Below are 17,491 nucleotides of genomic sequence, written 5' to 3' on the forward strand. Positions count from 1 at the left end.
AAAAAAAAACAGCTGTATTAAAGCTGATAGATTGTCAAAAGTTCTTTTACTTTACAAAGTAATCAATATTGGATTTTTTAAAATGACATACTTTTAAAAGTGGTATAATTAAGGAAAAAGGGTATACATTCAACTTTTCAGTACTACCTTTTTATACATAGCACAATACACCTGAATTTCACTCTCAGCTTTTTTTCTCACTCATTTTCACTTTGATCTAAAAACATGTACAAGTCTATTAATTGAAAAACCCTTTCTTAATTCTGTATTTTTTTATCCCCTTCCTTTTACAGCTAACGTTCTTAAAGGAAGAGTTTCTAAGTGGTTTCTTTTAAAGCTATGGATATAGGTTCATATAAAAGATACTGCTTCCGTTTTTTTGTTTGTTTGTTTGTTTTACCTATTGCACAGTTTTTAATTAGAATTTAAGCCAGTAGGGGCCACTGTACATCTTTCAATATGGTGAGGTGGAGCAGGCACCTCACCATATTATTAATATTTTAAAATTTTTAAATTTTTTAATTTTTTATTATGGTGACATTATTAACGAAATCCAGTAAGATTCCAGTGTACAATTCAACTGTAAGTCATATATATTTTGCATTGTATATTTACCATTCATAAACTGCTTCTGTTTTTATGTTAGATGCTGGAAAGCTCTTGACCAAATCGTAGCCCATGTCTAATAAATGTTTATACCTCATTGTGTACATTTTGGGCCTTTACATACATTAAAAAAATTTTTTCCATTAGCCTTTATTTTCTTTTTCTTTTCTTAAATGTATTTTGTGAAGCTCCATTAAACATTTTGGGGAAAATTCAGGAGTAAACACATATACACACATGCAAGTGCTTTTTAAATAATGGAAGACAAAGCCAGTGATCCTTTAATTAGAGCAAAGGGTCTCAGTATATGGACAGCACACAGAAGTAAGGATATCCCTCAAAGACCTAGTTTGACACTACAGAACAGCAGGAGAGAAGTTGATGCAAAAGCTATGCTGGTATACATTTGTATTGACTCCAACTACTTAGTCTCCTAGAACAAAAAGTTAGCCATAAGTAACAAGAGTGAAGGGAGAAGGCAGACATCAGTGGCTACATCATAACACAGAGAGCCTGTAACTTGTGGACTTTGTTCAAGATGAGCCTCAGCCAAAATCAAAGAAGTGTGTTCCCCAGACAAAGGAAATAGAATTGATGAGACAGTGTTTGAGACAATAAATCAGGAGCTGAAGATTTCCTCAGCTCATCCCTGCCCTTCCTCCAACAGAATTCTTCAACAGATAGCTGGTTCCACTAAGGGATGAGTAATTTTCAAAAGGAAACAGCATAAAACCTCTCCATAAAGACCACAAGAATGAAAAAGAATCTATAGACTCAATGCAACTCCAACCAAAATGCCAACAGGTTTGTGTACGTCTGTGCTTTTGTAAATTGACGAACTGCTTTTAAAATTCATATGGAAGTGCAAAGGGTTAATAAAAGCCAAGGCAGTCTTGAAGGAGAACAAAGCTGGAGAATTTAGACTTTAAGAAATCAAAACTTACTATAAAGTTATAGTAAATAAGATACCATGGTATTGACGAAGGAGAAACAAACTGGCCAGTGGAATAGAACAGAGAGTGCAGAAACAGTCACACCTATGCAATTATCTGATTTGTGACAAAAGTGTCACTTAAGTGTAGTGGGAAAAGGGTGACCTTTTCAGTAAATGGTGCTGGGTCAACTGGATTTCCACATGGAAAGAAAAATGTATCTTAATCTTTACCTCACATCATTTATATTAATTTGTAAAAGGACTGTAGATATAAATGAGAAAAGTAGAATAATACCACTTTTAGAGAAAAACATTTCCATGGTCTTGAGTAGGCAAAAATTCTTTTAAGAGGGTAAAAAAGAACCAATCTTAAAAAAATGATCAAATTGGACTATATTAAAATTAAGACTGGTCATTGAAATCCACCATTGAGAGAGTAAAAAGGCAATTCACAGAGAGGCAGAAGATATTTGCAATACACATATCCAACAAAAGACATGTAAACCAGAATATATAAAGAATTCCTATCAATCAAATTGAAAGCAAAGTTGAGCAACTCCAAAATGAGCATTTCAAAAGGCCAATAAACATGAAAATGTAGTTCATATGTATAAAACAATGTTATTTAATTTGATATAAATTAAATTCAATGCAATATCACTGCATCCCCATCGGAATGACTAAAATGAGAAAAATGGAAAGTACCAAGTATTGGAGAGATGTAGAACAACTAGAATGAACTGTCAATAGGAATGTACATGAGTCGAACCATTTGGGAAAACTGTCAGTATCTGCTAAAGCTGAACATCTGCACACCCTATGGTCAAACGATTCCATTCCTGGGCATATACCAAACAATGTGCACATATGTTCTCGAAAAGACATGTACTAGATAGTCATAGAAGCACTCTACATAGTAGTTCTAAATCAGAAGTAATGTAAGTAGTTTTCAATAGATGACTGAATAAATAAGTGTAGTTTGTTCACACACACACACACACACACACACCAGACTTCAAGAAAAAACAAGAAAGGAAGACAAATAAAAAGCAGATGAAAAATATATCAAAGAAAATAACTTATGAAACGTGAAAAATTTACACCAATAATTCTTAGTCTCAAAAACACAAGAATTCAAAGAGGATATTGTACGACAACAGTAAAATAAAAAATGAACTAGCAAAGCTCAGTAGTAGAATGAGAAAAATGGGACTGAAAAAAAAAGTATTATAGTTGATTAAATCCACATTAAACACTATCCAATTGAGTAAACAACTGAAACGGAAGCATACAACACAGTACGTATGATTGAGGAAATTAAAACACAAAGGAAAAGAATAAATATATAAAAATGGCTAAAAATATAATAGATATGAATGGCAAAGGAGACTTGACATATAAATAATTGGTGTTCCCAGTGTATTAGAAGAATGTTCAAAGACACAATGAAAAAAAACTTCCCTGAAATTAAAAAAAATCTGTAGATGATATATATAACACATAGTTAAGAAAAAACCCAATGCAGAATGAAAAACATCAAGACATTCATGTAAAGTTACTAGAATAAAGAGTCATTGAGGATCTATGCAGAAAAAGCAATTCACATACTAGGGAGAAAATCAGACTGGCCATATATACCTTTTCAAGGCAATGCTTTAATGCCAAAAGTCATTGGAGCAAGGCCCTCTACTTTCTAAGAAAAAGAAAGTGTGACCCAAGACCTTTACATATTGCCAAACTGACCTTCAAAAACAAATGTAACAAGCAATAGTCTTAAGCATGTACTTAGATTAGCATCTCTTAGACAGATGACAAAAATCTAACCAATCAAGATGTGAGTCAAAGTATAATAAACGAGAGTGGAGGAGCCATGGTAAGACAACTGATGTTAAGTACTGGGCCCAGTGAAAAGTAGAATTAGTAATGAACGGTTATGGAAATTATAGAGCAAGATGTGAATTTTAGATATACTGATAGTGGTAAAATAAATACTAATGATAATGAATACCTTACAAACAGAGGTGGAGACGTGGGAAGAAGTAAAAGTACACAGTTTCTTGATACATAACAGGAAGTTAACAGCTAGTGTAAAGTTAACACATATAGTTTAAAATATCAAACATCTAAATGCTATAGTTTTCATAATTTCCCATAGTTTTTCGTAATTTCCCATAGTCATTTGTTATTCATTTTAGAGGGCTCTTTAAGAACTAATAGCTCTTGCAATAAAGACAGTTATCTGATGCAATTCCTTCAATTTCCAAAATGTTTCTGTTAAATTCAAGTGAAATTATATACATTTTATTTAAGACAAATGGAATGCTACTCAGTGACAGAAAGAAATGAATCCCTGATATATGCAACAACATGGACAAATTATCAAAATTATTATAATGCATGAAAGAAGCTAGCACAAGAGTACTTATTGTATGATTACACTTATATAAACGCTAAAAAATTCAAACTAATCTATAGTGACTAACAGCACTTCAATGGTTGCTTAGGGCTGAGAGTGGAGACAGGCATGGACCACAAAGGGGCATAAGCAACCATTGTGACAGAGATGTTCTGTATCTTGATTGTGGTGGGGTTTCCCAGGTGTATAAAATTGCAAAAACTTACAAAATTGTACACATTAAAGGGGTACAGTTTATTGTACACATATTATACTACAACAAAGCTGATAAAAAAACATAATTCTGACTTTAAAAAATAGCTTGGATAATATATTCCCATTTTTCTAAAATTGTTTCTCTCTATCCTGCCTGTATATATATTCATAGGGTGGCTGCAATGAAGTTCATCAAATGTTAATGTGATACCCATTTCTAAGCAATAAGATTTGCAGTGATTTTTTTATATTTGTCTTTGAAATTTTTCCTGTTGCTTGAATTCTTATAGTGGGTATGTGTGATTTTTACAATTTTTAAATCAATTAAAAATATGTAAGTATGTAATATTTCATTTATTTTCTTGAGAATTGTGCTGAAAACACAATGTACTGACAGGTGCAGCAGAACAAGAGAGGAGGCCTACCCCCTGCCCCACTCCAGCTGGGCCCCACTTGCTCACAAAAAGAGTCTATTTTTGTTCTCCCCATACTATTAAAGTGGCAATAAAAACATAAATTCTGTGTAGCACATCGAAATAGGTAGAAGTGGCTTTAATTCATTCTGATGAAGGTTCCCAGCTGAGGTGGCCACGGAAGGTACAGGCAGTTCTAGTGTTTGAGGTGGTACGTGCAATACCCGTAAGAGAAGATTGCCAACATATTCATAGCTCGCTGGTGACCGTACACAAAATATTTAATTTCTTTTTCATGCCTTTTTTGGTATAAGATGAAATTGGTACGAAAAGCACAAATAGAATTATCATACACTTTATAAGGAAGTGTTTTGAAGAATAAAGGGGTTCTGTTGTTTATGCTGAACAATTTATTTCATCATTTCTACAATACATTATAATATTAAAATGTATACTCTCACAAATTTGACTAACAAGTTTTTTTCCAGTTGTTCACTCAGGTTAAAGAGTGGATTTACATCTGATTAGAATACAGGTGGTTCTAATCCTCAAAGCAGTGAATCCCACTCTACTGGAACATAAGGACACATTAGGTCAAAGCCTTATAATATGCAAAACAAAATGTCTGAGTCATGCCCACAAATTGCCAAAATTGCTGGATAAATCCTAAAGATTTCCTTTATTTAAAAAAATTAAAAGTTTTTAATGTAAATATTTCTGTATACAAAAAAGTAAAAAACAAAATAAAGCAAAGAAAACAACAACAACAACAACAACAAAAACTGCATTGTCTCCCAAAAATATAAAAAGAACATCTGATGGCTAAAAATTTCATTTTTTTCAGCACTCAACTTCCCTGCTTTTAAAAAGCTCCGTGATTGCATTGCCTAGCGACTCTATTTACAGTCCCTAAAAGTCTGCAATTAGCAGATTGAATAGCATTGTAGACAGGTCCTTACCAAGGTGGTAAAGATTACCGAGACGCAATATTCCTTTTTAGAAAGAATAATAAGCCCTTATATAGCCACCCAAACCAGTTCAGACTGCAGAGTATATAACATATAAAAAATTAAGATGAAAATCCACAACTCTCGTTATAAACTCTCAAATCCCAGAAGGGAAAAACATACAGAATATGAGGAGCCTTCCAGTGTTAAGCATTTAAATATTTGGCTGTAGTTTTTAAACATATTCTCCTTTAGCAAGTTTAAATAATAAAAGTTATATTTGACACAATCTGCAGGTGGCATCACATAATCAGTGGGATGTATAGAAATTCCGACTCAAAAATATAAGGTTGTCACAACCTATAAAACAAAGACTCATAACAAATTGAGTAATAACAACTCTTTCTGAATTACTTCTACTTCTACTCCTTTTCGTTCTTACAAAACAGATATTATCATCATATTTATGGCATAAATCCCACTGCAGGAAGAGGTTCTGGCTGTACATCAGAATTATTAAAGTTCTTACTGAAAATGCAGATTCCTGGGCCCTGACCCCAGAGAGAGTGGTCAGTATGAGAAGAAGCCCAGGATCTGTTTCTGAAAGCCTGCCTGCCCCTGCCCTGCTAAATCAGTAGCTGACACAGTTGGTCTGGGTGCTGCATCAATCACAGACCATTAAAAACACTTGAGTCATTTTTTTTTTCTTTTTTCCATTTTTCTGCCTGGTTGCTCTGTCTTAATAGTTTTCCCATTTGGCTTTTCATTACCTCAAAGAATGTAGTTTTGTCTCTAAATCTGGACACATTTCTGTGTATTCCTTCTCCTGAGTCTTTAATAAAAGATTATTATCAAAACTGAGAAAAGCTCTACTCTCAAGAGGTCTTACTTATCCTAATGAGCATGTGTGATTCTAAACAAGTTCTCTGCTGTGACAAAACAGTGTTCCCCTCCACTAATAAATGTTTTGGTTTGGAACTTTCTCAAGAGATTTTTTTTTTAAGTATAATTAGATTACAGCCACAACTTTTCCGTAGCCTATATACTCCTTAAATAAAATTGAAAAAGAGAAGAAGAATGACTACTTCTCATGGAATGTTAGTAGCACATGATATGTACAAATCAAGATCAAGCTCAAAGCCACTTCCTGTGTAAAGCCATCCCTGAATCTGTCCCTCTTCTTCTCAATGCCCTGCCCACTCCTGATTATGACATCTCCCTCTGGATCTCTCAGTACTTCTCTGATGGCTGTTGTCTGATTCTGTCTTACACCCTGATTTCATGCCTGTATCTACTACCAAAGCTTGACTTTCTCAAAGGTACAGACCCTGCCCTCCAGCAAGTGATCATAAATGAATAAGAAAATCAGTGTCTGTGTAGCCATTTCTTCTCTTTACATTTATATAGACTTTAGGATGCACAGGGCCTTTTCATATCCACTATCAGCTTTTTCTTCTTTCTTCACAGGCCCACAGAGATTCTGTAACTTTCTATGGCTCTTTTCTCCTTTATCTTAGCTACTTCCAACTTGGTTGTTCAGAAACTGTTGCACTAGAGCAATTTCTGTCAATCGACTTTAATAAAAGTATATACTGTCAGCCTCCATAACTCAAGGCCATCCTCTTTCCAAGCATTTTCTGTGGGTTAGTGTTTTGATCCAGAGCTGTGAGCCGCCCTAGATAGAGGCTCACGTACCTCATCCTGCAGTAGAGTCTTACTGTACTCCAGATGGTGCCTCTCCAAAATAGAAGATCCATGAAGCCTTGCTAATGGAGATGTGGATCTAGGAGGAAAAGGATATGCCATCATTTTAAAGATTCTACTTAAGTCCATGCGATATAGAATCTTTACTATCTGAGGACTTTTTTCATTTCTTTCCTCTCCTTCTCTCCTAATGCTTGTGAAATGGTCGAAAGTAACATATTGGAAAAGATTTTTTAGATTTAGAAGACGAGAAAATGCTCTTTCAATAAATCTTTTTTAAAATCCCCTGATTTTGCTGAATGACTAAAATGATCAAATTGTTTAAACTAGGAAGTTTGGTTCATCCCCTGCACGTAAAATCACAAAGTTCCCTGGAGTTCACAGTGCTAGACTATGACCCACAGAACATGGAGCAAACCCGTTGAAGCCACACATTATTTGCATAGAAAGTGTTCATTAAGAATTTCTAAGAATCAAAATGAAAATCACTGTAAAGTAACATTTCTTTTCTCCTCCAAAACAGTGAGATAAATTTAAACTTAAATTTCCTATTTATTAACGGTTAGGTCACAGATTTGTGTAAGTGGAGACCTCGGTCTTTGGTACTCTGCCTTTCTTCAATTCTTCCTGTTTGAGAAGGGAAAGTGACGTCACAAATAAAAAGGTGAAAAGAAGAAAAGATGCAGAGAGGCTGAGGCACAAGGTCTACATAGATAATGTGGAGGCTTCACTATGGAGACATGGAATATATAATTTTAAAAAAATAAGAAATAAGAAATATTGATGTCAGCTTAGTAGAGAAGTTTTATTTTATTTCAGAAAGAGCAGAACTTTAGGGAGGGGAGGCATCACAAACAAGTCACTAACAGGTCTGGTAAAGCAGCTACTCCACTTAGGGAACCATGTCTGATCCATGTTGTAATTGATCATAATTTTAACATGTATTCAAAAACCTAATCTCTGTCAGCGCTGGAGATTTTTAAAAAAATGAATAAAGCTCAATTCCAGTTGAAAAGAGTGGTATCTTTAATTCCTTTGGGTTTAAAAACACTGGTAAGAAATGTTACTGGAGAGTTAGGTATTTACCCAGTTTCAAAGTAACACCTCACAGATTAGTTATTAACACAAAGGAGAAAATGTACCTTTGCATAAAGAGATCAGCTAGACATTAGTCACAAAGAGTTTGATTTAACCTCATAGATGATGGGACAAATTGACATCGTGAGCCTCCTGACACAATGCACTGAGGACACAATATCCTCTATGTAGGATTTCTACCCAAAAATGTTTCCCCTGAATCTAGCAATTTGGAAACAATCAGACAAATCCAAATGGAATCATATTTTGCAAAACTGGCCTAGACTCTTCAAAAACATCAACATCTTGAAGGACACAAAAATGTTGAGGAATGATTCCAGATTAAAGGAGATTAAAGATATTGACAACTAAACCTGCCCGCAAGGTGCTTTTCATTCATTCTCCCCTTAGACACCTTCAGACATCATCAGCACTTGTCAACTTTGCCACGTGTGTTCACTTACTTCATCTGATACAAATTATTGGTGCCTCTGTGGTCAATGTCATGGCAGAAAGCAGCGGCGAGCATGGCAAAGGCTTCAAGATCCGTATAGTATTTCTTTAGTCTTCCTGTCTAAAAATTACATATGTATTTACTTGAATCAATATACCTGTACAGTGCATGCAGTGAGTCCTGCCTGCAATGGAGAAGGAGACCTACTTTGTTTTCAAAGCAAGCTGGTTTTATTTCTTGTTGAGAATTGTAACTCATTCTGGGCAATTACAAAACTCAGCAGGATGAAAGAGTAGTTGAGGGGATGAGTTAAAAAGGAGAAGGGATTAATAAGTACAAATTGCCAGTTATAAAAACAGTCATGGGGATATAATGTACAGCGTAGGAAATATAGTCAGCAACATTGTAATAACTATGTACTGGGTCAGATGGGTACTAGACTTATGGGGTGATCACTTGGGAAGTTATATAAGTGTGTAATCATTATGTTGTTCACTTGAAACTAATAGCATATTGTATGTCAACTGTAACTGAAAAGAAAAAAACAAACCAGCAGGTAACAGAAATTTCCTTTAAAAAGATAACTACATGATTGTCAAAGTGATAATCCAGCCAAGTGCCCAGGGACACCCGCGTGCCTGGCATCATCTACAGGGGAGTTAGGGTTTATGAGATTATGTCCATGAATTCCAAAATTACTGACCTAAACTGATGAACCGTCTCCAGTTCTCGCCATATTCAAAGGGGAAATGTGCAGGTTTACAATGACTTCCAGAGCTCTGTACCTACCATCAGCAAAGTGAACATCGTCTGACCCACATTGAAGCCGTGCCGCCAGTTGTGGTAAGTGATGGAACGGTACCCCTTTCTCACGGTGTACATCCATCTGGTAAGAACCTGTTACCAAAAGAAGACAACACCGTTCAGACTTTGGAGCAGAATGCTAAAGGTTAAGAGGTCTGTGACAATCTTATCTAAAAAGATTGGTTGGTCTTATTTACAGGGGTTAAGCTGATATATTTACAAAGTTAATGATAATTTAAAATTCAAACTGAAGTTAATCTTTTGAACTGCAGGAAACATTAGCAAAGTACAGCAAAAGAATCAGTCAGTATTTTACATTAAAGACCATCTGACCTCGACGGGTACTTTGAATTTCTCCACCACATTTATTTCAAAAAACAGTCGTAGTCCACACTTAATCAGTTCGTGTTCTGTGATGAGGAAGTCACTGAAGCGGAATTCATACAGGTCTACTACCTTTGGGTCTGGCAAGTCCTCTTTCTGTTCAAACAAGGACAAACTGTTTCAGGTTGCATTCACCTTTTTTGCCTCTAGTCTCACATATCCAACACTGGGTGTGAAACAAAATTGCAATAAATGGATGCCACATGCAATGCACTGAGCCTTTACAGCGTCTGGCACTGGATTGTGTGTTTGCATATATTATCCTCACGACAAACCTGCATGATTATCCCCAGTTTCCAGGTGGTAAAACTGAGTCTCGGCTATATTAAGAGTCTTTCTAAGTAATGGAATTCAATTCTAAATCTGACTCCAGTGGCTATTTTTTTTCCACGATGCAAAATCAAACATTTAGACTCCTCAGCTTTACCCATTTTTAATACTCCTCATTTTTCACATTCAAGAGATATTCGGTAAACAGTAAATAATCACTTAATTCAATCCTATCATACTTCTTTACATACTCTATAATGCTTTCCCATGAGACTGTGAGGTGCGCAAGGGTGGGATCACGTCTCTTATTTGCTGTGGTGTTTGTCCCAGAACCTGTGGTGCCTGTCCCGTGGAGGTGCTCGGGAGAAGTTTGTTGAATGGATGTCCTGCAGTGTTTTGGTACACTTGCAGAAACCTCATTTAACTCACACCTTGTTAGGATTTAGGGTTATGTGGAAACAAAACAAAACAAAACAAAAAAAACAAAACAAAACAAAACAAAAAAACAGTGAATTAGGCACATGAGTATTGGCATGGCTTGGAAAATAAAAATGTAGATCTTACCCTTAAGGAAGTTAACTTATTGAAATGGTTATACAGTACAGAGCAGGGAAGGGTGAGAGCTCAGAACTCTCAGAGCATAGCATCTGAGCGCTTGGACTGTGTGTGAGAGACTGAACACCTGAAGGCAGGAGTGGGGAATTAAAGGGAGAGAGATTCTGGAGGGGCAGGTATTCAGCTGATTGGTAGGAGGAGAGAAAGGGCCAGGAGGCAGGAGTTAGCGAGGGCTATATGGGCCTCCCAGATGGATGTGCAGGAGCAATGCAGTTCACTGGGTATTTACCGAGTCCATTGTGTGTCCTTAATAGTGTGCTGAGGTCGTTGCCCTTGGTAAGTTTAAGGTTTTCCAGGGGATAGTTCAGGCTCTATTTATACAAATTTCAACGGCAAATGATATATGCCTGTTTTAGGTAGAATTATGGTTTCTAGTCCCCTACCCTGTGAGTCTGGGCTGGTCTCTCACACCCTTGCCCTTCTCTCTTTTCCGTGGGGCTCCCTTCCCACCAGTGTCACTCTCAGACTGTTCCTTTAGGCAGAGACTTTTTCCTGCAAAGCAGTGCCTTGGCATCAGGAGACTAGTGTTCAGTTCTGAGTTCGGGTTAACTACATCTCCCAGACTGAACGAGCCTCAATTTTCTCATCTGTGAAATGGAAACTGTAATAGTAACATTTCGGTTTTGGTGTTTTAATCTAAAAACCTATTCCGATTCTATGTGCGTGTTTAAAGAAAAATTAGAGGAGATTCAATTCATGGCCCATGTAACACTTCATAAAACTCTTTTTTCCCTTTCTCATAGGATCCTCCTATGTCCTTTGTTACCTATCCTCATCACTTTCTTTCTCTCTCCAAACTCTCCCAGATTCCTTGCTCATATAGGTTCTTCTTTTTCATTCATTCATTTATTATTTATTCATTCAACAAACATTTATTGGTTCCTATCTGTGTTCTAAGCATTATGGATGAAGCCATGGATAAAACAGACATTGTCACTACTCCTGAAATATATGTTCTCATGCGGAGTGACAGACAATAAACAAAGCTTTTAAAGAAAAGGTAGGTACAGACAGTGGCGGAGGTGCCCTACACCACGTGGCCTCCCTGCTGGAAGTCATCTCTGCCTCACAGTTCCTAGAGTGCCATGTAAAGATAAAATGTGAAAATACTTTTTAATGCATTGCAGGGTCAGTCATACTTAAATGTAAATATTCATTTTAGCAGGAAACAAAGTAAATTCAGAATTATGATTCCTAGGCCCCAGGTACAGTTATAGAAGAACCTGTAAAATAATACTTTAATACAGAAATCACAGGTTTTGAAGAAAAGCCATTTTTAAGTCTATGCTACAGAGTGGTAGATCAAAATAAAGGCTTTTGATTGGTCTGATCAGTAAAAACTCTGGCATTCAAGGCTGATTTTCTCCTCTTTGCAGGAATTACACAGCTGAGGTGTAGGGAGTGGAGAAGGGTGATGCTGCCATGGCTTGCACCATCTGCTCCCAGAAGGATCATCCTGAACATCTGGTCATGTCAGTCCTGGGGTCTCAGTGTGCCAGGCTGTCATGGTCTTGTCTGGACTCCTTGCCAGGCCTCACAGGCTGCTCCTCCCCTCTGCTCACTGAAGCTCTGGCCAAACCCAGCTGTCTACCATTTCTTTAAGATAGCATGCTATCTCATGTCTTCGCACTCTGGCCTATACTGTCTCGCTTTCCCTTTTCAACTCCAGTCATCTCCAAGTCCCCATCATCAATCCCCGCCCAGCTGACTCCTGCTTCCCCTTCACACCTTGGGGCCGTGGCTATCATCTCATATTCTACCACATTCTGTGAGTAGAATTAGGCCGAGTACTCCCTCAGGCCCTTGGCACTCATGATCTGTAAACTCGTCCACCCAGGGCAATGTCAGTGCTTGTATTTTTGTCTCCCTAATAAACAGGGGGCTTCTTGAACCAGATTAGAACCAGACCATACTATCTTTTGCCATCAGGACCTCATACAGTTTTCTATATTATAATACATCTCAATAATTACTAAATGAATGAAAAAAATTGAATAAAGAATGAAGGAGTGAGGCGCTTCTCTGACTCTCCAGATCTTCTTTTTATGAGTGACCTGGAATGTCCTAGAGAACAGGAGAAAGGTAGGAGGAGGACTTTCCTCACCTCTTTTGCCAGAGTCAGTGCACTTCTACCCCTGTCCTTCCCAGCACAATGACGTGCACCTGCTGTTACACCTATAAAATAGAACCAGGCCTTCCCTGAACCCAGAATTAAAGTACACACCTAGAGAAAAAATCGTGGGAAGTAGAAATGCATAAATAATCACGTAGCTGGGAAATTAAGCCAAGATAATTTTGAAGAATCCCTCTGAAACACTTGTTTGTTTCTTGAGTTCCTAAGTTTTATGCAACAATGATTTGGGATGAGCAGATTTTACATTAAAATGGGGTGTTTTTTGGTAAAGCTACTGGTCCTTTACCCATTCTATTGCTTCTCCAAAACAAGGTTCTTCCTTCTTTAAATAGAGAACTAGAGAATTTCTAACGTGTCATGGATGTCAATTAAAATTTTATTTTACAAAAGATACATGTTATTGAGGGCAGGTGAGGAGAAGGAAAGGTTGTCTTCTGGTCCAAGTATGAGAGGAAAGTGCTCAGAGGTGGAGCGAAAGACAGTGGGAGAAGGAAGAAGAGCCTCAGGTGACACAAAAATATTCAGGGTGGGAATGAAGCCCTCAACAGGTGTCAGAGGGTACTGACTCTGTAGTAGCACAACCAAGGACCAGGAGAGGGGTTCAGAGACCATAAGAGGTGGGAAGGGGGAAGGTGAGATGTTCAGTACATCTTAGTTTGGAAAGCAGAACACTTACATTCAAGACTGGATATGGGATAGTGGAAAATAGGATGAGGTAGTTAGTGAGAGAAATAAATGTGATATTATTTCAATTTCAATCAGATTGTATTTGAGCTTTTGAAATTCAAGGTCTAGGGTCCTTGGTAATAACTCAGAATTTCATTTTTGGTCCACACTCTAGAAATAATTGCTCTATCCTTATAGTAAGGGTAAAAACTGAAACAGACCATCCCTAACAAAATCTAAAACCAACTTTATTCACCCGCCAGAAGAAAACCTAACCCTCTTTGCAGAAATGTATTATCACCCACAGCCACAACAAGTTTTTATACACAATGTCCAGTTTTCAATAAAAAAAAAAAAATTATGGAGCACGCTTTAAAATGATCAAATGACTGAAACCCAAAAGCAAAAATAGACAGTAGAACCAGACCTACAGATGATGCAGATTTTGAGATGGAGAATTTAAAATAACCGTGCTCAATAAATTCAAGAAATAGAAAGAAAGATAGACAAAATAGATAAAGTGATGGAAAGTTTTAAGACAATGTTGGAATCTTTAAAAAGAATTAAATGTGCATTCTAGAAATGAAAAAGATAATCTGAAGTTAAAAATTTATTGGATGAGTTTAATAGTAAACTGTAGAAAATGGGTTTGGAGGGTTAGCAGTAAAAACAACAAAAATAACATGATTAATGAACTGGAAGAGAAGTTAATTTCAACCAGAAATAATAGGGTGACTCAATGACAATAGGAAAGAACTGAATTCTTGCAGACTCCAGAAAAGAAGCTAGAGACGGCAGATAATAACTGTAGCTACAAGGGTTTGTTTTCTATAATCCTGTCATGTCTTCTGAGGTGGCCATGGTGTAATCTAAAGCCATTAAAATAAACCAGTTCATGATATCTCTAGAATCTATGTCTATAGTCTCTTAGGCCATAGTCTAGTTTAGCTGGGATTTTAAATTATCTGCATGGATTAGACTATAGGCGATGAGGAGGAAGAAAAGCAGGAAGCCAGAAGATGACTCTTTAGAAGAAATCTCCTTTCTTTTTAGCTTCGAAAGGTGCCAGGGAAGAGGAAACGAAATATCTACTTGAAAAATGAAAAAGCAATGTTCATATATTTTATTAAAAACACATTAAGGATAAAAGTAAAACACTTACCAAAATAGTGACAAGTTGTTTTTCTTCACAGTCTTCAATTACATCTATATTTAACTTTTCTTTAAATTTCTAAAATGTAAAAGCAATTGAGGTGAAATTCTTATAAAGGAGATTTCTATCTGATTCCTCACTCTTAAAATCAGTTTACAAATATTTAAAATATGCTGTAATGAGTTCCATGACAAAGATGCATTCTGGCTACAAAGAAAACCTAAAGCACCTGAGTATGAAGTTTCCTCCAAGAAATAATCTAATCGATTTTCCTATTTTCCCAAAAATGTAACAGTAGCTATTGAGAGAGAGAGAGAGAAAGAGAAAGAGAGAGAGAGAGAGAGAGAGAGAGAGAGAGAAAGCAAAAAATAAGTGGCTTACATCTGTTTTTTTTTTTTTAGTATATAGCAATCCCCCTTTATTCTCCCCATCTTCAACATCTCATCTTCAATATCTTCAGTATCTCAAACTCTCAAGTCCAGTTTCTTAACTCTCAAATCACCCAACAAAACAAACAAACAAACAAACAAACGAAAACAAAGAAAAAACCATGACAGTAAAACTATACCTAAGCACATACTGTAAAAGCTAGGGAAATAAAAGGAATAGAAATAGTGGGTATATGATATTTTCCCTTCATTTCGTGATAACTAGAACTGTTAGCAAATATCTACTTGCTCTCCCATCATCCATGATGTTGGTTTTGGTCATGTTTGGCCAATAAAAATTTCAGTGAATGTGATATGAATAAAGACTTAAAATGTGCTTGCACGGTGTGCTTGCTCTGTAACACTTCTGTCATCATTATGAGAAGAACATTTATCAGGTAGCTGTTGATCAAGAAATATGAGGGAGACACATAGAGAAAACCGAACTTGCATCATGGAACCAAGCCCAACCAAGATTAGCTGAAGCCTGGTCAACCCACAAATGCCTGAGTGAGAAATAGATGTTTATTGTTATTTACTACTGAGATGTTATGATTGTTGTGCAGCATTACACAAAAATAACTGACTGATACATTTCCCTTCCTGGAAATATTTTTTTCCTTGCTAACACATTTGAATCTAGACATTACTACTCCAGCTCCTACAGACTCAGAAGCTGTTTTTAATGAAGCACTGTTCCATCCAAGCAGCCTGGTTGTCCAGTAAGAGTCTATGGATACTGGGCCACCCAGGGCCTCCCCCAACCTCTTTCTCTGTCTCCCCTCCTTAGCTCAGAACTAAACTTATTCTCATTTGTCAGACCTCTGAATATTAGGTGAATTCTAGAAGCCTTGATGTTAGATACCACCTAATGTTCACAGGACTGAATTCTCCACTTACCAAAATAGACTCGATTTCATCAGGAGTAGCTTTGGTCTGGTTCATGAGCATTTCCTGGGCTATGTCTTTTCTGTTTTCTAGCTTATTCATTTTCTCATAGGTGTCAGTATTTAAAAGAGACCATCCAAGAAATTGTGTGAGAGTCTGAAATAGATAAAATGTGATTCAAATCTCTAAAATCAGAGGAAAATTGATTTGGAGGCAGCAATCTTCATGTTTTCCTATCAATCGATCTCTTGTCCACCACCAAGAACCCAGTTCCTTATTTTAATCTAAGAAAAAACATACCAATTATGCCCCCAGACAACAAAATTGGCTAAGCCCTTGCTTTTCAAAGTACACCATGCACACCAAATACTTTATTTAAAAAGAGAAATTACAAGAATCCAGTAGAATAGGCAAGAATAGGCATGACCTGAAAATTAGAGAGAAGGCTGTTTATTGTGGGTGTGAGTGAGAATGAGAGGGAATAGAAGCGGGTGGAGAGAAAGGAGATAGAAACCTTCATTCCCAATTTCCTAGTATTGTAAAGAATTTTGATTAAACCAACAGCTCACACTTAAGTCAAAAATATTGCAGTTTATAGAAGTCAGAAAACAGAAATGACACAATAACATATTGACTGCAACCATGTGTGACTCGTGTCTTAACTGCTCTTCAAAAATATCATTCCAGAATAACAAATAATTATGCTTCTATTATTTTGTAATTTTCATTTACCTCCATTATGTTATAATTGCACTTACTTCAGTAATGTGTTCATCATACTCATCAAAAGGTTTGCCATCTTTCCTGTTGTAAAATGTAGCTACTCCCACAATGTCTTCTTTCTTGTTGACAATCGGCAGGGACAAGACATTTTTAATGACCCAGCCTGTTTCATCTACAGGTCCTTTCTACAAACAATAAAGACACTTAGTTTATTACTTTTACTTTTTATTTTGAAATAATTATAGATTCTCAGGATGTTGCAAAAGAAATGTACAGACAGGTCCCATGTCCCTTCACCCAGTTGTCTCAGTGGTAACATTTTGTGTAACTATAGTACGATATCAAAACCAGGAAAGAGATGTTGGTACAATCCAAGGAGCTTATTCAGATTTCACCAGATTTACATATATTTATTTGTGCACGTGTGCGTGCGTGTGTGCGTGTGTGTGGCTCTATGCAAATTCATCACAGATGTAGGTATGCACAACCTCTACTAAAATCAAGATACAGAACTAATCCAGCACCACGAGGCTCCCTTGCATCAGCCTTTTATAACCACCTCCTACCCCACCCACACTTGGGTTATTTTTAATTTAAAGGAAGAATAATCTTTGAGTGTTAGATGCACAATTCCTACATTGTGTCAAAACATTGTGTCTAGGATTACACAGCCTTTAAAG

The 17,491-nt window shown here is 36.5% G+C and overlaps 1 protein-coding gene across 1 annotated transcript in view; it reads right to left on the minus strand.

The window, feature by feature from the left end:
- Nucleotides 1-17,491, minus strand: part of PDE6C (phosphodiesterase 6C) — a 39,926-nt gene that overhangs the window by 13,311 nt on the left and 9,124 nt on the right. Inside the window, exons 10-14 of the mRNA XM_023531435.1 lie at nucleotides 14,782-14,850; nucleotides 9,884-10,030; nucleotides 9,536-9,643; nucleotides 8,757-8,866; nucleotides 7,207-7,294 (exon numbers count right to left, since the gene is read on the minus strand). Coding sequence (XP_023387203.1) covers nucleotides 7,207-7,294; nucleotides 8,757-8,866; nucleotides 9,536-9,643; nucleotides 9,884-10,030; nucleotides 14,782-14,850 — 522 coding nt within the window. The remainder of the gene's footprint in view (nucleotides 1-7,206; nucleotides 7,295-8,756; nucleotides 8,867-9,535; nucleotides 9,644-9,883; nucleotides 10,031-14,781; nucleotides 14,851-17,491) is intronic.

Source organism: Pteropus vampyrus, unplaced genomic scaffold (genome assembly GCF_000151845.1).
Source record: "Pteropus vampyrus isolate Shadow unplaced genomic scaffold, Pvam_2.0 Scaffold68, whole genome shotgun sequence".
Classification (NCBI taxonomy): Eukaryota; Metazoa; Chordata; class Mammalia; order Chiroptera; family Pteropodidae; genus Pteropus; species Pteropus vampyrus.